This window comes from Cetorhinus maximus, chromosome 13 (genome assembly GCF_964194155.1).
Source record: "Cetorhinus maximus chromosome 13, sCetMax3.hap1.1, whole genome shotgun sequence".
Lineage (NCBI taxonomy): Eukaryota > Metazoa > Chordata > Chondrichthyes > Lamniformes > Cetorhinidae > Cetorhinus > Cetorhinus maximus.
Genome location: NC_135891.1, coordinates 82,651,863 through 82,677,034, shown reverse-complemented (window position 1 = coordinate 82,677,034; position 25,172 = coordinate 82,651,863). Strand labels below are relative to the sequence as shown.

General features: G+C 40.6%; 1 protein-coding gene across 3 annotated transcripts in view; it reads right to left on the bottom strand.

The window, feature by feature from the left end:
- Window positions 1-25,172, bottom strand: part of kdm4b (lysine (K)-specific demethylase 4B) — a 579,874-nt gene that overhangs the window by 171,280 nt on the left and 383,422 nt on the right. For all 3 annotated transcript variants that reach the window (XM_078555676.1, XM_078555678.1, XM_078555677.1), the window contains one exon: window positions 1,169-1,365. In XM_078555676.1, coding sequence (XP_078411802.1) covers window positions 1,169-1,365 — 197 coding nt within the window. The remainder of the gene's footprint in view (window positions 1-1,168; window positions 1,366-25,172) is intronic.

Here is a 25,172-nt window from a genome sequence, read left to right as displayed (position 1 = left end):
TCTGTTGGTACTTGAATTAAAACACTCAGTTAGCAGAGACTTGGCAGCAGGACACAAGATTGCCCCTTTTGGCCAGAATATAATGTACATTGTAGTCAACACAAAATAAAATACATTTACTGGAGTCATCTAATTAATATTCAGCCTCCAATGTGCCAACACAGCCTTCTGCCGACTGAGGAAGGGAAAGTATTTGAAAACCAGGATTGCAAACATTAGACTAAAGTCATAGTTTACTGTGCAGTACTGATTCCAGCGCTCCTATATGCTTCGGAGACTTGGATAATCTGCGGCAGGCACCTCAAAGCACTGGAGACATACCACCAGCGATACCTTCACAAGATCCTCTAAAGCATTGGCAAAAAAGGCAGTCCAACAGCAGTGTCCTCTTCCAAGCCAACATGCCCAGCATCGAGGTGCTAATCACTCAAAACCAGTTCCACTGGCCAGAATATATCACTCGTATGCCTGACACCAGAATTTTAAGCAACGGCTCTACTTGGACCTCGATTGTGGCAGGACACTCCCAGGAGGACAGCGGAAACGCTTTAGGGATGTCCTCAAAGCATCCATGAAGAGGTCAAAAACACCCATCAATTCATGGGAGTCCCTGGCTTCTGACCAACCAAAATGGAGAAAGTTCATTCTAGAAGGAACATGCAGAGGCAAGGTTGAGGTGTCGGAGAAAGTACACAAACTTCCCAACAATTCATATACTCGATCCTCTGGGCACCACCTGCCCTACATGAGTCTGCACATAATGCATTGGACTTATCAGCCATTTCTTAGCCCAATGAATTAGAGTGAAAGCAAATCACCCTCCATCTTGAAGAACTGCCCAGGGAGAGAAGATTAAGCCATGTTACTCTATAAGGTAGGATCTAAGCTTGAGTGAAGAACTGGAATTGGTTACCAAAGTCAGTGACTCCCTCCTGATATCGCAGGCATCAGTTCATTCTGACATTAATCTTAATGATAACTGAGGTTATGGGAGTGAATAAGAGTTAACAGCTTTCAGGATACTTTGAGAGAAGGAAATGCAAGTGAGCTCTGAGAGATATGAACTAATTCAACACAAATCTATTTGCATTAAACCCAATGTGCAAACTTAATGCCTTCCCAAGAGTCAAATTCTAAATGTATTAAAAGATGAAGGGTCAACCACTACCTTCGGATGCTTTTTGCTTTTAATGAAGCTTTCCGCTCCAGCCAGTCATCCATCTGAGGACTTGATAGGGCGGTTGGTTTGTTGTGATCAATAGTGACAATATCTTTGCCGTTTTTCCATAGCTCATAGCGATCAGGCTGAAGGAACTGCACAAACACATCCATTGATATCTTCACCATGTCCTTCCTACAGGTACACTATAAACATGGAGGAGAAGGGAAGAGGAAGGACAAAAAAACAGATTAAACAGACATAACACAGACCAATCAGCACCAAGATTTCATCTTCAGTGGACAAAAATATGCACAATTTCTAAGATACCTTTAAATCTTTATTAATAGAGCAAAATTCAGCAAAGTCCTAATACATTGTAAAAAGCTAAGAATGGTGAGATGAATTTAAAAGAATCGTTAATGAATTATTTGTTTTCACCTGGAGTTAGACAGGATACACAGCACCAGATCTTACGGACAGGAAACTCTGTAGGACTAGTCAAACCCAAACAAGAGCAACAACAGTACCAAAGATCAGGGATTAAATCTGGATCAGCTCCAAAGAAAATCTCAGAGGAAAGGAGAAGCAAGAGCCCAGTGATGCCAATTTATGTATTTTACCTCACTGGTGCTGCTAGGTGCTCTATTTACTGTTTGTTATTGTTTCTGCTGCTCTTTTCCTGGCAGTTCGGCTACCATCGCCTCTCTGTGCTCTCTGATCTACATTGGCTCCTGGTTAAGGAACACCACGATTTTAAAAATCCTCATCCTTGTTTTCAAATTTCTCCAGGGCCTCATCCCTCTCTATCTCTAATATAATCCAGCCCCACATCTGCACTCCTTTAATTCTGACCTCTTGAGGATCCTAGATTTTAATTGCTCCACCAGTAGTGGCCAAACTAAGCTATGGAATTCCCAACCTAAACCTCTCTGTTTCTCTACCTTGCTTTGCTCCTTTAAGACACTCTTTAAAATCTACTTCTTTGACCAAGCTTTTGGTCATCTACCCCAAAACCTCTTTATATGGTTCAGTATAATATTTTGTTTTATAATGTGCCTCTAGCATCTGGCCTCTAGGCAGCACCTTCCAAACCCACGGCCACTACCATCTAGAAGGACAAGAGCAACAGTTATATGGGAACACCACGCCTGGAAGTTCCCCTTCAAACTGCTCACTATCCTGATGGAAATATATTGCTGTTCCTTCACTGTCGGTGGGTTAAAATACTGGAACTCCCTCCCTAATAGCAGTGGGTGTACCTACATCATGTGGACTGCAGCGGTGAATTCAAGAAGGCAGCTCACCACCACCTTCACAAGGGCAATTAGGGATGGGCAATAAATGCTGGCCTAGCCAGGGATATTCACATCCCATAAACGAATAACAAAAAAGATTGTGTAAAAGGCGCTATATAAATACAAGTGTTCAGTGCTGTTACTGCAGTTACATCCCCTAACACACCACAACTTACCAGCTACCAGCATATTTGAGAGCTAGCAGCTAAGGTTATATAAAGGTGGCACCTTATCACTGCAGAACTGGGCTGCTGTATATACTCACAAGTGAGTGGCAAATGGAGTCAGAGTTGGGAGATGGAGAGCAGCAAGTAGTTTTGTTCTTTAGCATTGTCATTTAAATTAACATTTTGGGGGAACACTAGTGGGTTGCAGGAAGCTCTCCAGTGCTCTTGCAAACTGCACAACACACAACAATCCTGAGCATAGTTGGGTGTTTTCAAGCCTTGGCTCTGCCTACCTGCACCCAACCCCAAGCACAATGGGCTTAATGAAGTCATTGTACAAACAAAAACCTTACAGGTGGATGTAAAATTTTTCAGTGCCTTGAATTAGACTCTTAAACACGGTGATAGGTTCCAAATGCAACAAGCCAATAAATGGATCTTTAACACCAACATCATTTACATATCAAGATACAACGAGGAGTTTAAAATTAATGGGACTATAATTTTCCAAATTCGCCTCTTGCCAGCTGTCCAGGAATGCAACATCAAATGGTCATTGTCAAAGAATTGCTAAGATAGCTATGGAAATAACTTCAAAAGAAAATCGTAGCAAGGTGTGATATCAAGATACTGCAGCTGTGGGCTGGAAAATTCTGAGTAGTATTTAAAACTTTCAATAGTCTGTAGATGAAAAATATAGAAAACACAACATAAAATCCAGTAACGAGAGCCTTAAACCTTGTGCCCTTTTCATTAATACCAGAAAAGGGACCTCCAAAACCTGCATTATTTTTCAATCACTCTTGACACCTGTTATGAGACAAATCCAATAACACACAACACACACTATAGGGCCTCATCTTATTTGCTTCAGACTATCTAAAATATTTATGCTGTGTGATCACAGTCTGTAAAACTCCATGGTGTATGTGCCGCTTAAGTGCATGTAACATCATTCTTTATTTTATGAAGTGCTTTGTATGCCTTATGTTCAATTACCAAGAACAGGGTTCGGAAATTACCAGACAAGCAAATCAAAACCCAGTACATACACACGCGCACACACAAACACAAAAATGCTCGTGGCTCAATCACTTTGAGCAAACATAATGCTTTTAATAAAAGAAAGTTAAAAATGCTGAAAGATAACAACTTGAATGACACAGATAGTACAGAGCTCACAAATGAACGTATGAAAAACAAGGAGTTCATAAACTCATGTTGACAGCTTAAGGGAATTATGCAAGGTGTTTTCTGATTGCTTTCTTTTAATAATTAAGAGAGCAGATACAATTAATTTTCATTTTCTGACAGAAAGGAGTCCACAAAAGGGGGTTTACAGAAAGCAATCTGTTCTGCTTATCAAGTATTACAATTCTCTTTCCCCAGTCTGCCGAGCCACGCATTTCACTTTCCAGAACGGGGGAGGGGGGAATGCATGCATGTACTTGTTGGAGGGGCAGGAGAGGGGGGAGTGTTGGATGCAGGCTGAAGAAAATATATACAACAGCAGAGATTTTGCCAATTTCTGCCTTGGAGATCAATAGCCTACAGATAGGAGGTCATGCTGTTGAATGCCGTTTCAGAGGAGTAATGACAGTGAATGCCGACAGTTTTCCCGTCATTATTACTGTAAAAATTGGGCCATTTACATTGGATGCATCGAGATATATTTAATTTGCTAGCCATGCAGTCCTCACAATGTGTTGAGAAGGTTTTCAGGCTATTAACAAAAATAATTTGTCTCATTTTGAACTTGTTATATGCTACAGTTGTAAATGCGTCAAAAGATACTGATTGGAGCATATAAATTCATCAGATGTTTTTAAAACGATCCACCATTTTCGTAATTACTAAAAACCTGATTCCTTAAATGGGGTAAAGCTACTGTGGAATCAGAGTGGCCTCTCAATCTCACTGTGTTCATTAAGGTTAGTTAATTCAAATAATTTCAACAACTTGCATTTATATTGTGCTTTTAACATGATAAAACACCCAAATCACTTCACAGGAGCATTATCAAACAGAATTTGTACTGAGTCACATCAGGGCAGATGAACAAAAACTTGATGAAAGAGTAAGTTTTAAGGAGCATCTTAAAGGAGGAGAGAGAGCGATAGAGAGGTAGGGGTTTAGGAAGAGAATTCCAGAGCTGAGAGCCTCAGCAGCTGAAGACATGGAGCGATTAAAATCAGGGACGTGCAAGATGTGCAGAGTTATCTTGTAAGGATTGTGGGATTGGAGGAAGTTACAGAGATAGGGAGGTTAGAAGCCACAGAGAAATTTGAAAACAAAGATGAAAATCTTAACTATTCAACATGCTTCCTGTATGATATCCAGGTGCACAGGCAGTGTTTATGAAAACAGGCTGGCCAGGAATGAGGCGTGCAGTAACTCTTAAAAAGGTGTTGTTGTATTCAGAAGTGTCTGGTTAATTTTCAAAATGATGCCTGCTTGTTGTGGCTAAGATGGTATTTGCTGCAACTGAAGGAGATCTGCTCCTTTCACTGAAGTGTGTCTGATGTATCATCAGGAGCACCTTAGGATACTGATTGGTCCAGGCATGTTGGGGCTAGGATTGCTACCCATTCATAGTTAATGCTCAGAAAACCTAGTCTAAAGTCCTTTGAATAAGGAAGGGGGAGAATGAGATGGTAAACACAACAAACAGCTACATTGGTGAAGAAGGGGGGAAATGGAGAGAGGCAACACTGGCTTTCCAAAGTTATTCACTTTTCCAATGCATGTTACACTTCGAAATTAGAAATAAATGCTTTGGATGTACCTGCAGAACTTTGGAGAAACTCGGTCAAAACTATACAGAGCTCTGCAAAGCAAGTCTACACCTGAATGGATTGCTGAGAAATTAGTATTCGTTTTGTTTTAATGAGGCACGTATCAAAGACTCATTATAATTACCCTGTCTGTGAGAATCCACCTGTGTGTAATGGAGTAGAATATTTACAATATGTAACCCAGTCAGTATTAAAACAGAAAGCAAATAGTCACATTTCAAAGAAATTACACTTTAATAGCGTCATAGACTTTTAAAATTTACACCCATACATCAGTAGCATTTATGGAATTTCAATAATAGGATGCAAAGACTCAGCAGTGGCTGCAGGCCTTATACAACAGACTAGTTCAAATAGCTTACTAGCATAACAAGATCAAATACATTACAATTTCTTCATTTTTTGTTTTACCGAAAAAAAACCCCGCAAGATTATCAAGAGAAGTTCTCATAACATTTCAGCTGTCATCAAACCCAGGTAAAGACAGCTAGATAAAAGGTGAAGGGGTCATTAAAATAAATGGTGTTTCTGGCAGTCTCAGCCTTTTTCAAATCAGATCAATAAGACAATGCCAATGGGAAAGACCAAGGCTCAAAAATTTTTCTTTCTTATTATAAAATATAACCAATTCATCTATTCAGAACTTTAGCTTGTTGTGGGCCCCATTAACTATAGGAGTAAGGAACTATTTACATCCATGTGGTTTTTGGCGACACAGCAAGACAGAATGTTTCCTTTTCAGATTTAAGATCAATGTTCGAGCTCAATGCTCGAGCTCAATGCAACTTGACCTGTGCCTTTTTTTCCAGGCAGAAGGGACTGCTAAATCTGTTTTCACTTGCGCCAAGGAATGGTTGCGATGAACAACAGAAATGCCTCACTGGTACTATGTTAGGTTTTGGGGCTTACATACAGTAGAGGAAGATCGACCTCATGCATTTGTTGATGTTGGAAGTTGCTATCCAATTGTTTTCTGTAATAACAGCAAGCACCAATAGTCTCACTGTTACTCTTCACACAAAATCCAGATGATTATTGTTGGAATCAAGTTAAGGAATTGTAAAATTCTGATTGATGTTTTCTATGTAAAAGTCTATAGCAACATTCATGGGGATAAATTTCACCCACTTCCGATACACAATTACAATTGCTTTACACTAACTATACCAGAATCAATGCTACTCATTGTTGTAGGGAAGAGTGTACGCTCAGCTCAATGCAGCAGAGGAACCTTTAGGATGAAGATGTACTGTATTGGCACTACACGGAGAATTAACAAAAACATCAAGTTAACAGTACCTATCAAGCAAGATTCCGTCCAATAGCCAGCAGCCACGGACAATGCCAGCAATGAATAGAACTAGGCTAGTTTGCAAGTGTCCAAGTCACCAGTTTAATGCAGTTACCATTGACCAAGTAGAAAACAGAAATTTTCCTAGCTCTACAACAATCATACTTCGGTTTAATCGGTGGCAAAAACCTAAAGTTATACCGATCATGAGATGGGTATTTCTATTTTGGTTAAATATCATATGGTGTCCATAAAACTCAATATTTTGCAATAGTCTCTTTAAATTCAAAAACCATTGAGTGGGATGTCACTGAAGTAATGCTCTGATTTGTGTCACTTCAGTAAGAAATAGGAGCATTGGACTCTATGATAAATGCACCTCCTTTTTCACAAAGACTTTCCTTGTAAATTTTGACATTACCATGCGATAAACCTTCTTGCCAAGAATGCATATTTTACAAAAAAGCTCGACTGAAAATTACTTCTATTTGGCCAGGCAGTGCAGGGAGGAAATTAGTAAATAAATATTGAACCAATTCATAGGTTTGTGCAAGAGCTCCCTGTGTTGGCTCTCCTTTCATCACTCAAACATTTCTTTAAAATGCAATGCTAAATTCCTGCAGTTAGTCCAGTTCCAGTTCGAGAGTAATGCAAGCTACAAACATTGTTGCTAGGTGCACACACAATGCTGTCATGCTGAATAGCTGGAAATTAGTGGCATCTCTGTATAGATCGCCCCCAATCCTCTAACAGTTTAATTAAGCCTGTTGAATGTTTTCACTGATTGCACTTAGAAACTCAAAACACTGGAAACTTGGGAGCAGCCCTGCAAGATTGCAGCACAAAGCAAGAAATGTCAGTACGGAATTCTGAGAGATTCATTAAACTGCTGCTGACGAATGTATATGTGAGAACACAATTATTATTACAGACTCAAAGGAACAGATTTTCTATAATTACTAATTCATCTCAAGCTTCTGGCTGACACAGTGAATTGAGTCACCAGTAGCAACCTCGCAATGCTTCAATTCCCTGCGGCTATCATCTGATGGAGGCGCAGTCAACATCGTATGCCCCTATGCACCACCTCTGTATGCTAGCATCTTAGACAAAGAGCATTTCTAAGACTCCTTAGACAAAGAGCATTTCTAAGACTCCTTAGGTGACATTCTGTGGGGAACAGAGGAGGAGTAGGCTGTTCGGCCCTTTGAGCCTCCTCCACCATTCAATAAGATCATGGCTAATCTGGCTGTGGTCCTAACTCCACTTTCCTGACTGCCCCCCATAACTCTTGACTCTCTTATCCATCAAAAATCTGTCTAACTGCGCCTTAAATAAATTCAATGACTCAGCCTCCACTGCTCTCTGGGGAAGAGAATTTAGTCTCCCCACAAGTGTAAACATCCTCCCAGAATCTATCATGTCAAGCCCCCTCAGAATCTTATTTCATTCCAACTGGCGACAGGCTATTCATCCCGGGTGACTTCAATGTACAGGCTGGGGCAGACAGTGATTCATGGCCAACGTACCTTGGTCATCATGGGGTGGGCTAGATCAATGATAACAAACAATGCTTTCTTCTTTAATGAACTCTTATGTAACCAACATAAACTTCCAGGGCATACATCGCCACAAGATATCATGGTCCAAAGGTCCGGACATTGACACCAACTAGGCCTAGGCATCACGAGAAGGTGCAATCTGCCCAGTGTTCATCACACCCATACCTACCACAGCACAGATTATGACACCAATCACTCGTCAGCAGATTGAAGGTGAAATCCAGAAAGTTCCACAGCTCCAAACACGATGGCCCACCGCACATCAACATTCCTTGCACAAATAATGATGCCAAATACCAGCATTTCGCACTGTCGCTAGAATGACTGCTTCTCACCAAAGGTTTACCAGGATGTGCCAATGCTGATTTTAATGAAGTTTAGAAGTCACTAAGCTGAATCATTGTGAAGGAGCAGAAACATCATTTAGCAAAGGCGGAGTCCGCAAGAAGTACTGGTTTGAGAACTACTCCACTGAGATAATATGTCATTGATGCAAAAAACAAAGCCTGCGTAATTCATAACATAAACACATCTAAAACACTGCACAACCTGAAAGTAGCCAAGACAGCCTTGTAAAAGACAGTGAGATACTACACAAACAAACACTAGATCAACTTATGTCAAAAAATCCAAATGGTCTTTGAAAATTGAAATCTAGAAGCTATGTATGAAGGGATTAAGAGGGTGCTTGGTCCAACCATTAGCAAAGTTGCCCCCCTGAAGTCGGCAGATGGTGAAGTGCTCACCAACAGGAGAAAAAGGATGTCCTGCTGGGCTGAACACTATTGTCAGCTGTACTCCTATGAGTTGGACATCTTCTAAGTCCACGCTTCACACTCTCCCGCAACTTCTTGTTGTGGATGAGTTATATGAAGAACTCTCGGCAAGGATGGAGTCCTAGCTGAACTGCTCAAACATGAAGTTCTATCTATTACACCTTTATGATCTCCTTCTCTGCTGGAAAATAGGCTCTGTTCAGCAGGAGATGAATGATGCAGAAATAATCACACTACATAAAAACAAAGGTGACAGAGGAGACTGCAACAACTTCAGAGCATCTCACTCCTTAACATCACAGGGAAGGCCTTTGCATGGGTCATGCTTAAAAGGTTCTATTTACTTGCAGACCGAGTGCATCCAGAAGCACAGCCCAGTTTCTGTGCTAGCAGGTTCACTAAGGACATGATTTTCTGTATACTCCAGTTACAAGAGAAGTGTAGGGAACAGGATACAATTCCTTGCCTTACTTTTGTAGGTCTCATTAAGGCATTTGACACCATCAGCAGAACAGGACTCCACAAGATGTTAGGAAAAATTGACTGCCCACCAAAGCTCCTCAGTCTCATCTGCTCCTTCCATGACAACATGCATTGCACTGTACAGTTTGATGGCTCTAGTTGTGACAGTTGCAGAATGAAGAATGGAGCAAAACAGGACTGTGTTCCAGTCCTCAAACTGTTTGGCATCTTCTTTTCCATATTCCTAACCTTTGCCTTCCTTGCAGAAATGGACGGAGTCGACGTGCAAACTAAGTCAGATGACAAGCTCTACAATCTATCAAGCCTGAAAGCGAAGTCAAAGACACATCACATCCTGATCCGGGAACTTCTCTACACTGCTGATACTACGCTTATCGCCCACATGGAAACTCAGCCACAAAGAATTCATGGACTGTCTTTCCTATGCCTGTAACTTGATCTCCCTCACTAAGCATCAAGAAAATTGTGGCCATGGGACAAGGCGTTACATTTCTGCCCCTGATCACACTAAATAATACCCCCTTGGAAGTGGTTATCAAACTCTGCCACCTCTGGTTCACGATGGCAGACAATCTGTCCCTTGATGCAGAACTTGACGCACGATTAGAGAAAGCAGCTACCACTTTTGGCCAACTCATGAAACATGCATGGGATAACATCAAGCTGACCCTTAGGACCAAGCTGACAGTTTTTAGTCCTGCATTCTCAGCACCTTGTTGTACGTCTGTGGAAAATGGATGACTTACAGCTATAAAGAAAAGCTCAACAATTTCCAACATCGCTGTCTGTGGTGCTTTATATCCTGGCAGGACAGAATCAGTCCTCTCAAAGGCAGGAGTCCCAAGTGTATGAGCACTCAACAAACAGAGGCGGCTTCTTTGACTCGGGCACATACGCAGGATGGAAGATGATCGCGTAGCCAAGGACTTTCTGTATGGTGAGATAGTCAGAGCCTGGCAATCAGTAGGACACCCAAAGTTCTGCTTCAAAGGTTCTTGCAAGCGTGACATGAAGGCCCTAAACATCAATTATCGCACCTAGGAGTCACTAGCTGACGACAGGGGAAAATGGCAACATTTCCTGTGGGCTGGCATGCACCACCATGATGACCAGTGGTTACAATGGCTTGGCAATGGATGCCAGTGCCAAAAACAACAACCCACAATGACACTTGGTAGCTTCATGCGCTGCACTTGTGGCAGAACCTGCCTCTCAAGGATTGGCCTCTTCAGCCATCAGCAAAGGTGCGCCATATGAAGGCACCCATCTAAAATGGAATGTTTTCTGCATGTCCATCATTTTTCGCAGATGGAAGGATGCTTCCCCACACCATGATTCTGGGGGATAAATGTAACAGAGCTGGATCACACAAACTAGGAAGGCCTTAGCATTTGTAGTCTGAGTAGCAAATATATCCACAAAAGGCATTTTCACCCCTAGGTAAGTGCCACAGACTTCTACTGTAACTAACACCTTGTAAAGTAAAGAACCTAATCTCCAAGACCCAGAGTATTGGAATCTCACATCAGTGGGACATGGGAATTGTTGCTGAGTCTTCGCTTAAAACTGAACCTATGGATTTATTAGGAAAATGGGAGCTCATTCAGAATGGCTCAGGATTCATTATTGTTTTCACATTATTTTTGGTTTGCGACTCATATAGTGCCTTTAATGCAGTAACATCCTAAGGTGCTTAACAAGAGTGTTGTAAAACAAAATATAATGCTGGGCTACATAAGGATACATTAGAGCGAATGATCAAAAGTTTGGTCAAAGCAATTTCTCAAAAGAAGAAAGTGAGGCAGAGAGGTGGAGAAATTTAGGGAGGGAATTCCAGAGCTTAGGGAACCAGGTGGCTGAAGGCACGGTCATCAATGTGAGTAAAATTGCAGATGCTCAAGAAGCCAGAATTAAAGCGGAGTAGATAACATGAATATTCTGGAATTTCTAACAGTCTAACCTGACTTGCATGTTGATTTCAATTCCACTGGATCAGCTAACCTCTCTGAAGTTGGATTTCGTTCCCTTTTAGCTATAGGAATCCCGAATACCCACTTTCAATGGGCTTTGACAAGAATAGTGGCAAAAGATAAAGTAAACAGGGAATCACACTGCATAGAATTCACAAATCTGAGTGAGGTCCTCCTCCACGATATAAGGAGTGCTGTATCTTAATGACAAAATCTTTACTTGCACATGTGCATTCAGACTCCTAAAGATGAAATTCATGCAAAAGAAGCTACAATCCCAAATCTTCATTATTAAAAATCTTGCAGCTGAAATGCCGTCTCAAAAAAGACCCATCTAAGAAAATAAGGTAATAATTAGTCTCAGGCAAATTGGCCAGAGTTGACAGATTCTGCATGTCCATCAAAGCATGTGGAACTGAAGAAAGGCCAAAGCCCTTTAGGATAACCAGTGGCAAAATTAGAAAAGAGATAGCAGCATTTTTTGTCAGCCTATTGTCAATAATGCTCTTGGTAGCAGGGCTCAGAGTGCTCTTTAGAAAGAACCCCTTGTGATGACCTGTTTCTTTTTAATTTGCAATCACCTTTGCTCAAACATTAATTTCATTTGGTTAGAAAGCATTATCCTTTGGATTATCAACCTTCCACTGCAGGGATTAGAATAATAAATCTGATGGATGTCATGACACTGTTTGAAACTGAACAAGTACCAATTGATCAAGATTAGATTTGTTTGAATCAAACTAACAATGAAGTTTACAAAATACTGTAATGAAACCATCAAGTCACTTTGACTCCAAGCTGGTAAAGGGTCGAATTTTAAGGATTGCATTTATTGACTTGGAAGCCCAATTCTGTTGTCCTTCTTCTAACTTCTAAAGCTGATCAGTATTTCACTCAAAGTTATTGTTTTCCATGGCTCAACTTCTCTCCACCTGCATTATTGCTGACCTGCAGAATAAATTGTTTCATAGTGCTATCCTATGCACTTTTCAACAACTTTCACAAGCTTATCATACATGCCTAAAAGTTTGGTTTAGTCTGCTGAAGTATGAATAGTTGAAAAGCAAGCATTTTCTTGCTGGACTATCTTGCTATACGTGTTGGCGATAAGAAAAATCCTTAAAATGCTTTCACACTGTTAAGAGTCAGTGAACATGCCAGTAGCTGATATCTGGAAAGCTGATGCAACACTGTGTACAGCTGCCACAGCACTGACAGTTATGGAAATGAATGTCATCTACATTTATTAACAGTGGAATTCAGTTCAAGCACATCTCCCTTTCCCCATGCCAGTGACGTCAGTGACTCTGGATTGCTCTCAAGTACTGAACTGTCATTGCCTAGAATAAAAGTGACAGATCAAATATAAGAATATTCATACTGAATTCCTCGTGGGACCGAAGTATCAACTCCAAAGAAAATGGAAACCATTCGAGGCTTTCTTTGTGCTTTACTGCGACGAGATTCAGGTTCAAGGTACAAAAAATACAAAACAAATGCAGTAAACATGTCATAGCCATGCTATAGATTTAAAACCACAGCACAAATGCAACTTTTCAAAAGACTGCAACTGTTAAAGTTGGGGCTTTGATTTTTAACCCTGAACACATTATTATTTAAACTCCTGCATATTTATGTTTCTAAAACTGCACAAATCTGCATCTTGTGTATAAGTGCTTCGTGAACAATTAGATTGGATAGATAAATGTAACTAGGCAAAAGTGGGGAAAAAACTGAAGAAAATATTTGTTCTTTCACAACTGCAAGGTTCGTTTAAATTCTATTGGGATTTAGCTTCTTTTGTAAGCAAGTGGCAACATGTGCTGATGGATCCAACCGCCTCCCTCTGGAGTGTTATTTCGATTCAAGCCAGTTATGTGAAAAGCATTTTAGCCTGAAAATTGCATGTTTTTTTATAATACGCTAATGATGCATAAGAAGTTATTATGTGCTCTGAAGAAGAATCCTATTAGCTTATAATTTAACAATTGATGTTTGTGAATGTTAGTAAAGTACTATAAGATCATATTAATGTAATGGGTTTTCAAATTACTGAACTTTGAACGCCTCCCCCTTCCCCAACTTCTAACTGTGTAGCCTCACCAGTAGCACAAATGATGGATTATCTTTGTTCTATGTTAAATCTGTCACATACAATAACAAATTATAAAATAATTATATTAACTAACTCAAGGACCAGAAACTAGAATGAAAAGCTGGGAGTATGTTTACTTTATAAGTATTCCAATTTTCAAAACTAATCATTTATTTCTTGCTAATTTATTCCCTTCCTCCTTCCCACACCTCCAATGGATGTAAACTAGTTTTATTGAGTCTCTAAATGATAGCTGTATTCTAGAGTGACTCCAATCAGCAACACATAAATTACTGATTCCGACTGGCCTAAGTGCAAACACAATAACTTGTATTTATATAATACCTTAATGTGATAAAATATTCCAAAGTGCTGAAAGTGCACTAGCTGGGAACGGTTAGCTACTTACAGCCTAGACCACTGGTTAAACCTTTTTGAGACTTTCTTTTAAACTGTCTATAGCCTCATTCATTTGTTACAAATAGGCTTTCTGAAGAACAATAAAGTTAACCAGAGGCCAACTGCAGCCAATAAGAGCATAATCAGATCGATACTCATATCCACAGTTTGTGTAAATGTATGCTCCGTCCTGCAGACTTCCAAGAAATACAGTTATAAAAAATGCGACTGAACCAATGTGCAAGAGAATTCAGATTAATCAATAACATCGTAACAACAATTTCTTCAATAAGGTACCACATGGGCTTATGAAGAAGTTTAAAGCATATGGAATCAGAGGTTAAATAGCTGAATGGATAGCAAGTTGGGTAATAAAAAATAGAAAGCAGTGGTCAAGTGTAGTTATTCAGAATGTAGCAGGTAGAAAGCGATGTTCTACAAGGATCAGTGCTGAAATCAATGTTATTCACTCTTTACATTAATGATTTGGACTCAGGAACAAGTAACTAAAAATCAAAATTTGCAGATGATACCAAGTACCTAACACTGAGGAAGAATTCATCGTAAACAAGACAACATTAGGAAACTTGCAGGCTGGTCAACGAACTTTAAAGGAGATAAATGTGAGGTGATGCACTTTGCTAGGAAAACTAGAAATGTATCACCTACACCTTGGAAAATAAACGGAAGGGGTGCAAGAGCAAAGGGATCTAGGGATACATGTGATCAAATTATTAAAAGTAGCATTGCAGATTAGAAAAGCAATTACAAATATTAACAAAGCGCAGAGATTTATTTCCAGGAGCACAGAATTCAAAATTAGCAAAGTTATATCAAACTTGTGTAGGGTCCTCATCGGGCCACTTCAAATAGCGTGCAGTTCTGGTCTCCGTACTACAAAAGGGACATAGAAGCATTGGAGAACGTGCCAAAAAAGATTTACAAGGATGGTACCAAAACTGAGAGGTTATAGTTATGGGGAAATATTTAACAGTTTGGGGCATTTTTCTTTTAAAAAAAATGACTTAGCAGTGGCCTGGTGGAGGTATTTAAAATTATGAATGGGTTGAAACGGGTAGATGTGGGGCAATTTTCCACTTGTGGAAAAATCCAAAACAAGAGTCCATACATACAAAATAGTTACTAATAAATCCAATAGGGAAAGGAGAAATTTCTCTACATGAGAATAGTTAGAATGTGGAACTAGCTACCACAAAAAATGCTTGAAACAAATAGTTCAGAAGCTATCAAAAAAAAACTAAATGAACACATGCGAGAAAAAGGAATAGAAAGATTTGCCAAAAAGGCTGAGATTTTAAAAAATATTTATTTGTTCATGGAATGAAGCATCGCTGGCTAATGAGCATTTATTGTCCATCCCTAATTGTCCGCGAGAAGTGGTGGTGAGCCACCTCCTTGAACCGCAGCAGTCCATGTGGTGTAGATATATCCACAGTGCTGTTAGGGAGGGAGTTCCTGGATTTTGGCCTAGTGATGGTGAAGGAATGGCAATATAATTCCAAGTCAGGATGGTGTGTGGCTTGGAGGGGAACTTTCAGGTAGTGGTGTTCCCATGCATCTGCTGCTGCTGTCCTTCTAGGTGGTAGAGGTGGATAGAATGAGAGGAGTTTTGTGTGGTGTATAAATACCAGCACAGGCTGGTTAGGCTGAATGGCCTACTTCTGTGCTGTATATTCAATGTAATTCTGTTGTCCAAAGTGACTTCTAAAGGTCTTGTGGTAGCGTCCCTGCCTCTGAGCCAGAAGATCTGGTTTCAAGTCCCACTCCAGGACTTGATGGTCCAGGAAGGTGTCTTCATAACGCGGCCAAACAGGTTGACTATCAACCTGCAAATCCTTCCAAGATATGCCAATGGCAGACAGTAGAGCGGGAGAGATTCCTAGTCTGCCAGGTTATAGAAAGAAAATTGGAGCATCTACAATCATTATTCAAAGCTCCAGGCTAAAATATTCATGTAAAAGCTCAAACTCAGGTTTCTTTGGGAGCCAGTTGGATGGTGCCAATAGCACAGGGTTTGATTCCTGCTCCAGTTGGGTTGGATTCGGGGCCTGCCTCCTTGTCCTACCTGTGGTGGGGATCACGGCACTGTGATCATCAGGCAAAGAACTGAATCCAAGAAACATGAATCTCTTTCTGGATCAATGGATTTGCTCAATTTTCTTTGGTTGATTCACTACCAATGTTAGTATTGGAAAAGTAGGATTTGAGAGTTAGCAAACCTGTATGTCCTAAGGTGTGTTTTTTTGACAATTAAAGGTATGCTGTCAGAACCACTCTTTCAACGAGTTCCATGGGAGACATAAAAACAAAAAACTGCGGATGCTGAAAATCCAAAACAAAAACAGAATTACCTGGAAAAACTCAGTAGGTCTGGCAGCATCGGCGGAGAAGAAAAGAGTTGACGTTTCGAATCCTCATGACCCTTCAACAGAACTCGAAACATCAACTCTTTTCTTCTCCGCCGATGCTGCCAGACCTGCTGAGTTTTTCCAGGTAATTCAGTTTTTGTTCCATGGGAGACATCTTTGGTCAGCTAATTTTTTTTTTGCTTGTGAGAATTTGCTCACTGAAACTGGTTCCTGTTGAATTCGTACTTTTGAGCATCAAAGGAAGTACATTGATCACTGATGGAAGTTAGCAGTTGTTAAATTAAAAATTTTCAATGACAAAACTGAGACCAGACTTTCATTAGTTGCATACTCTGAAGATTGTGGCTTGAAGTGCCTTTCCACAGCTTTGAACACAATATTTAGGCTGACATTCCAGTACAGTACTGAAGCCTCCTCTGCCATCTCAGATGAACGTAAAAGTTTCCATGGCACTATTTTCAAGAAGAGCAGTAGAGTTATCCCTAGTGTCCTGACCAATATTTATTCCTATTGTAAGCCGTGGCTCAGTTAGTAGCAGTCTACCTCTGAGTCAGAATGTTGTGGGTTCCAGTCTCAGTCCAAGTCTTGAACACAAAAATAAAGGCTGACACTACACTGTTGGAGTGTGAGGGAGTTCTGCATAGTCAGAGGTGCTGTCTTTCAGATGAGATGCTAAACTGAGGCACCATCTGCCCTATCAGTTGGGTGTATAAGATCCCACAGCAATATTTCAAAGAAGAGCAGGGGAGTTCTCCCCAGTGACCTCGCCAATATTTATCCCTCAATCCACATCACAAAAATAAATTATCTGATCACTTTCACATTGCTGTTTGTGGGAGATTGCAGTAGGAAAATTGGCTGCTGCATTTCCTACATTACAACAATAACCACATTTTGAAAATACTTCATTGGCTGTAAAGCGCTTTGAGACATCCAGTGGTCATGAGAAGCACTATATAAAATGCAAGTCTTTCTTTTCCTTTCCACAGAAAAGAAGCCTCGTCAATCCAGAACCACAATGAAGGCAACACTACATTTTGCTTTTATACTACGATAAAAAGGCGGCCTGTTTTTTCAGGGACCAATCCCTCTAGTTCAGTAGCCTGCTGACACCCTTGGGGCTCATGTGTGAACAACCACCACTTGGACACTACCAGAGCAAAAAACTAACAACTTTAGCAAAGGAGAGGCAGATAGGATAATTGGAAAAACATACTAAGCAAAAAAAAACTGTTTAGATGGCATAATGACAGGAGGAAACAATTACCAATTCCCAATAAGCTGGCACATGACAGAAATCTAGGATGGCACTGTGAAACAATGAATAACAAATGGGGGCTTTTTGTTCACTACTGACAGCAGATCTCCACTACTGCAAGACTAATGGAAAGTCTGTTTAGCATGAGATGTGCTGAGGATTTCACCATTACTAATCTTCAGAGCAGACCTAATATTCACGAAAATATTCAGTAGCAACAAAAACAATTTGCTGATTCATGCGTGAATTTGACAACATGTGGTCAAATTGTATTTTTAAAATTAACTGCAACGTAGTTCAGGGGCTTTTTTCCTAACTTGACTCATTACCCAAATAATTACAAGCTGAAACAAGTTACTTTGCAAACATGCAGACTTATCTCCATGTTATTCAAACACTAAGCTGTAAATGCTTCAGTTATTTTATGGACAATGCTTACATAGCTCAAGTGGAGATATATTTTATAATACCAAGTGCAGCATGTGATAATGGCAATTAGCATTAGGTTAGCATGATGTTAATGGTATTGGATAGTGGAAATGATTTTACACTGTGCAGCACATCCAATTCGGCATATAAATTCGGTAAGCTTTCACTTTGCTGTTGGAATTCTGTGCCAAAGGAGGAATGCTAATTCCATGACTCTTTCTTCCTCAGTGTTTCAAAAGGGGCACAAAAAAAACTCACAAATTGTTGTTGCTGTAAATAGCTTTTGTCAGACTGCTAATAGGTTGTTAGCAGGAACTAAAAAGTTGACTGCAGTATTCCATTCGAACCATCATATTCTTGTGTATCTGAACGAAGCTTTGTTATTCCAAATATTTTTACTATAAATTTAACACCCCAAATCCATGGAGCATTAAATCATAGTATCCCACTAGAACCACACAATAGAAAATGTTGACGTGTACAACTGTGCTGAACTCTTTGTGAAATGAATTGTGGCACTGGTTAAATGCCAAAGTACACGGGAATTCTTGGAATCACTTGTGGTCATCAACACCAAGACTTTAACATTATCTCACTGGGAAACCACCAGAATGTTTCTGAAAGACAGACACAAAGTGAGGGAGCTCATGGAGAAAAAAAAGGGAAGATTTTCCCATTTAAATTAGCTTTTAAAGGCCAAAACTTACTTCAAACCTTCTTGGTTCCTCGCTCCCACCACTAACACCCCCCACCCCAGCCCCCACTCTTCTTATGGATTATCTTGGCACTGTGATGGTGCTTTTACTGACCAACTGAGAGTCATGCTCAGCATGACTTGGAACAACGAATGAACATTTTCCCATTTTAACTACCAAACAGACCATACATTGTACCCCTTAAAACATTAAAATCAGCTAAAAGGTTAAAGAATCTCTGCCCTACTGATAGTGGTGCTGTGTTATGAAAGGTTAAATTTTGGCTTTCATTATGATAATGGGAAAAAACTTTTGAAGACAATTTGAGGAAATTACTATTTATTTTGAAAACTAGAAATTACTGTAACCCTGAGGCTGCTCCATTAATAATTGGTTTAGATAATGGTAGTTTACAGGTTCTAATTTCTGCAGCAATACCATTTGGCCAGAACAAACAGCCATAACCTGTGCTGTTTCCATTGCTTCCACTCTCATAATTGATATATCTAACAATTGTACTCAGAATAGTGAAAGCTAAAGGGTCACTGTCTTCAGAAATGTCTAACTTTCAACTTGGTACATCAATACAAACAATTTGTACAATGATATCAAAGGTGGCAGTAGATTATTGACACACACTGACCTTTTTAGTAATGCAACTCATCAAGAACGTTTGCTATCTTCATAGAGAAACTTTTAGTGCAGATTACACAATTACATAGAGTCTACAACACAGAAACAAGCTATTTCGGCCAAACTTGTCAATGTGAGCCTCCTCTCACCCGTCTATCTAACCCCATCAACATATCCTTCTATTCCTTTAGTGAACATTGCTGAAAAGAGAGACATGTTGCCGAAGCTTTTCATCATGCACTCATCAGGACAAATGCAAGAATGCCAAATTTCAAACGATCACAACAATTTGTACTACATGAGAAAAGGGTGCGGATTGGTTGTCTTGTTGGCTCTGAATGCCTGAGGCATTGCCATGGAGAAAGCAACAGGGAACAATAGGCTCCCCCAAGCTCCCAGTTAATTCAAAAAAGGCACAAGGCTTGAATATATTCCTTTTGTTTCCAGAGAACAGTTCCCTTCCCTAGCAAGGGTAAATGAGCCTCATTACAAGGTCGAGTGTTTACCTTAAATTGTGTGGTAGGCAGGATGTCTTTTTGGACTGATGGCAGCATCCTTTAGTGGAAAAATACCATTTGCATTGCCACTGTATAGTAGCAGAGTAAAACAGCTTGTTTAACCTGGTGTTCAAATTTTTGAGATACTTTGCCTCAAAAAGTGGTGACAATTGAGCAATGGCCTGACTGACTCAGCTTCAATAATCACTTTATAAAGTGCTGACCAAACTGCACACAGTACTTCAACTATTGGTTAGGTGATTTAATATACAATTCATCAACTACTTGCATTTGGACTCAATGGCCAGAATTTTCCCGTCGGCGATTTGGGGGCGGGATCCGCTTGCCGACGGAAAAATGAGGCGGAAAGACGTCGGGAGGAACCCCCGACATCATCCCGGTCCCTTTAAATTTTTAGGAAGGCAGGCAGGCAGCGAAATCAGCTGTCCACCCGCCAACCTGTCAATGGCCAATTAAGGCCATTGACAAGCTAATTAAGATCATTAAAGACCTGCCCGTCCAACCTTAAGGCTGGCGGGCAAGCCAGGAGCCCCAGCGGGCTCCTGATAATACATGAAACCTTATCCACTGGCGGGATGAGGTTTCATGTCCGTTTTTAAAAAGTGTAATAAAGTTTATGTTGTTTTTATTAACATGTCCCAACTCGTGTGACATTGTCACATGATGGGGACATGTTAATAATATTTTTATTTTTCTATTTTTTAACTTTTGTGCACTGTCACTAATCTACCTGAGACAGCACTTAGTCTCAGGGAGCAGTGCGCTCTTTCGCACACATGCGCGAAAGAGTGCACTTTGACAGCTGGGGATTCCCTCCCCCCCTGCACAGGAAGCGCACAGCGCTTCCCGTCGGGCAACCCGCTGAGCGGGCCATCTCAAAATGGCGGCGGGGGTCGGCTGTCTGCCCGCCGTCGAGCCGGTGGGGCCCGCACGCCCACTAAGGGCAAAATTCTGCCCAATGTCTCTACATATGAAACCAAAAATATCTGGTGAGTTTCTCAGTTTGAATCTTGTTAATTTTTCCATTCTTGCTGCCAATTTCAAGAGATTTGTTTAAAATAAAATGCAAGAGTCCCTCCTTAGCAGGCTAGCTTTTTTAACCTTACAAAAGGTAAATTGCATCTCGAATATTTGAAAAAAGGTGTTTTAATCCTGCATTTCATTCCTTATAAATTTCAAGTATACAGCCTTTTTTGTTTTGAAGCACACTCGGTCATTTGCTGAATTAAGGATTCAATATAAATGGAAGATATGATCCTACATGATGTTCCTCTTCCCTGTATCTTCATAATGCTGAGCTCAACACTCAATGTTGACTCACACTTTTTATTCATTTTTTGGTTTTCAGCAACGCTGTAAGGCCAGCATTTATTGCCTGTTCCTAACCAGGAGGAGTATGCAGCAGGTGAGGATCACTGTGAAGCAGACCGGGAGGAGTGTGAAGGAGGTCAGGATCAGGGGAGTGAGAGAGAGAGAGAGAAAAAAATCAAACAGTGACATCACAGGAAGGCTGAGAGTTGATTGTTTAGTGAGTAATCTAGCTCTGTTTCCCTTTCTTCAAAGTTAGGGAGTTAGTCTAAGGAGCTAGGAAATTAAAAAATTCATTTTTGATTTGTTAAGAAGGATTAATAAAACATTTCAATTAACCTCCCTATATTTAAGTGACAATGGAAGAGAAGTGCATAGAGTCTTTTTTTTCAATCCTAAATTTTATTACCTGATAGACAGCAGGGCTGCTCCAACCCCTGGAGTGCACATCCTGTTTCTTTTGGGAACTCAAGGACATTTCCTGTAACTTGGATAATCAGGTGTGCAGGGAGTGTGATCACTGCAGCAGCTCAAGCTCCAAGTTTCAGACCTTGAGCAACAGCTGATGTAACTGCTGCGCATCTGTGAGGTTGAGGGCTTCGTGGATAGCATGTTTATAGGTGTGGTCACACTGCAGTTTAAGAGTATGCAGAGAGAGAGCGAATTGGTGACCACTAGCAGTCAAGAAAAAACAGGCAGGTAGTGCAGTAGTCCCGAGCGCATCTCACTCTCCAACCACTATTCAGATCTGAATGCTGATGAAAGTAATAGTTCATCTAGGGAGTGCAGCTACAGCCAAGTCCATGATTCAGTTGTATAGGGGGCAAGAAGAGGACTGGAAAAGGAGAGGACTGGAAAAACAATGGCAATACAAGATTCGATAGTATGGGGAACAGGCAGATGTTGATGTGGCTGCAGATGTGAATCTAGGATGGGATGTTGCCTTCTTGGTGCCAGGGTCAAGAATGTCATTGAATGGCTACAGAGCACACTGCGGGAAGGGAGGGGAAAGAAGGATGAACAGCCAACAGTCATGGCACACATCGATACCAACGACATAGGTAGAAAGGGGGATGTGGTCCTGCAGTCAGAATCTAGGGAGCTAGATAGGAAATTAGCAAGCAGGATCTCAAAAGTAGTAATCTCTGGATTACTCCTGTACCATATGCAAGTGAGTATAGAGTTAAGTGGACAAACCAAATGGGTGGCTGGAAGATGGTGCAGGGGGAAAGGCTTTAGAGTCTTTGGACATTTGGATCAGTTCTGGGGGAGGTGGGCCGTAATAGTTGCACATAAACAGAGCCGGGGTCAAGTTTCTTGTGGGGCAAATTGCTAGTTCAATGGGGGAGGGTTTAAAGTAACTTGGCAGGGGTGTGGGAGCCAGGGCATAATACTAGAGAAGAATAGCAAGGTGCAAACAATATTAGGAAAGACAGATAGTACTAAAGTAGTAAACAGTAAGGATTAGGTAGGTTCAGCCAAAGAGGGAAAATAATAAAGTCTAAATCAGGGTTACAGTGCATGCATGTGAATGCACGGAGCATGGTAAATAAGACTGGTGAGTTGCAGATGCAGACAGCCACGTGGAAATATGTTGTTGTGGCAGTAACGAAGACCTAACTCAAAGAATGGCAGGACTGGCTATTACATATTCCTGGACACAAGAGTTCAGGAAAAATAGAAAGAAACAAAAGTGGGAGGGGTGGTAGTACTGATTAAGGAGAACATTGCTCTACTGCAGAGAAGATGCCAAAGAGGGGTCACAGACAGAATGTATTTGGCTAGAGCTACGGAACGAAAAACAAGGTGCAATTACATTGCTCAGTGTAGTCTATAGGCCACCAACCAATCGGAATGATGTAGAGGGACAAATTTAAGAGAAGTGGAAGAATGTTATGACAGCTATACTGGGGGACTTGAATTATCGAAGATAGACTGGAATAATGGTAGTGTAGAGGGCAGGGAGAGGCGGTTGGTGTGTGTGTGTGTGTGTGTGTCTGTCTGTCTGTGTGTGTGTGTGTAGGAAAATTTGCTACGGCAGCATGTTTCAAAGTCCCATGAAAAAGGAGGCACTGCTAGACCTGGTTCTTGGGAATGAGGTGGACCAAGTGGATCAAGTGTCTGTAGGAACATCTAGAGGACAGTGGGCATTGTATCATAAGGCTTACGTTGACTATGAAAAATAACAAGGAGCAATTCAAAATAAGAATAATTAACTGGGGTAAAGCCAAATTCAATGGATTAGGAAAGAATTTGGCCCAGATAAATTGGAATCAAAAATTTGTAGGTAAAACCGTAGCCAAACAATGAGCTACCTTTAAAGAAGAAATAGTTCACGTACAGTCAAGGTATATTCCTACAAAAGGGAAAGATAGGGCTAACAAATTCAGAGCTCCCTGGATGACAAAAGCAATAGAGATTAAGATTAAGATTAAGCAGAAAAAGTGTATTTATGACAGATGTCACGTGGATAATACAATTGAGAACCAGGCTGAATATAGAAGGTTCAGAGGGGAATTGAAAAAGCAAAGAGGAGAAGCAGAGAGAGTGAGAGAAGAGACTGGCAGTTAACATAAAAAGGGAATCCAAAAGTCTTCTAGAGGCATATAAATAGTAAAAAGGTGGTAAGAGTAGTCAACGGACCATAAAGGGGGCATGACTGAGAAATTAAATGAATACTTTGCACCTAGGGTTTACGAAGGAAGATTATGTTGCCCAAGTCATGATGAAAGAGGAGGCAGTTCATTGATTTAAGTAAATACATTAGAAGTTCCGAGAAGGTTTACTAGACTAGATTTACAGGGCTACAGGGAAAAGGAAGGGCAGTAAAACTCAAGGACTTGTTCTTTCAAAGGGCCAGCACAAGCATAATGGGCCAAATGGTCTCCTTCTGTGCTGTAACCATCCTATGGTTCTATGAATTGCCCTTGAGAAGGTGCCGAGCAGCTTTCTTAAGTACATACACACTGCTGCTAGGGATGCAGTTCCAGTCTTTTGACCCGTTGGCAGTGAAGGAGCAATAATATATTTCCAAGTCTGGTGTACGACTTGGAGACAAACTTGCAGATGATGTTGTTTCCATACATCTGCTTCCAGGTGGTAGAGGTTGGGGGTTTGAAAGGTGCTGTTGGAGGAGCCTTGGTGAGTTCCTGCAGTGTATCTTGTATATGCTGTCACAGTGCATCAGTGGTGGAGAAAGTGATGTTTGATGTAGTGGACAGGACGTTAATCAAGCAGGCTGCTTTGTTCTGGACGGTGTTGAGCTTCTTGCATTATTGGAGCTGCACTCATCCAGACAACTATTCCATCACACTCCCGACTGCTGCATTGTAGATGGAGGACAGGATTTGGGGAGTCAGGAGATGAGCTACTCGCCACAGAATCTGATCATAACTTCTTGATTTACCTCATTGTCTCTCATTTTTTTCAACCCCCAAGGGGATCTCCTATACTATGGACATTAGATCATCATCCATACTTTTCAATTAAAAAAGAAAATGCCTCTTCTTAATTTGCCTGTAACCATGCTTCATTTGCACTTCCTCTGGACTGCTGCTGTCAGTTAAATTATCTGTTTTTGTTGCCTTTCCAAGGGGGCTGGCTATTTGGAAAATAACAGTGTAAATTAATGAAGGCCCTCGTACTGAAAGTTCTAACTACATGATGATGAAATGGATTGCACCAACTAATCATTACCCAATAGAATCTATTCACAATCTTTCATGTTAGAGTTCCAGCATTGATATCATTGCTTCACTGACAAATATTTTCAGGGATGTGACAGCATTATAATAAAAGCATATTGCACCAATAACATAGGCTGCAATTAAATATAGCATGACTTAGATCCGAGCTGATGATGTCATTTGACTTCAGGTAAGAGTAGTAGAAGCTACTAATAAATTTAAGAACAGTGTCATTACAATTATTATTCCAGCATTGCACA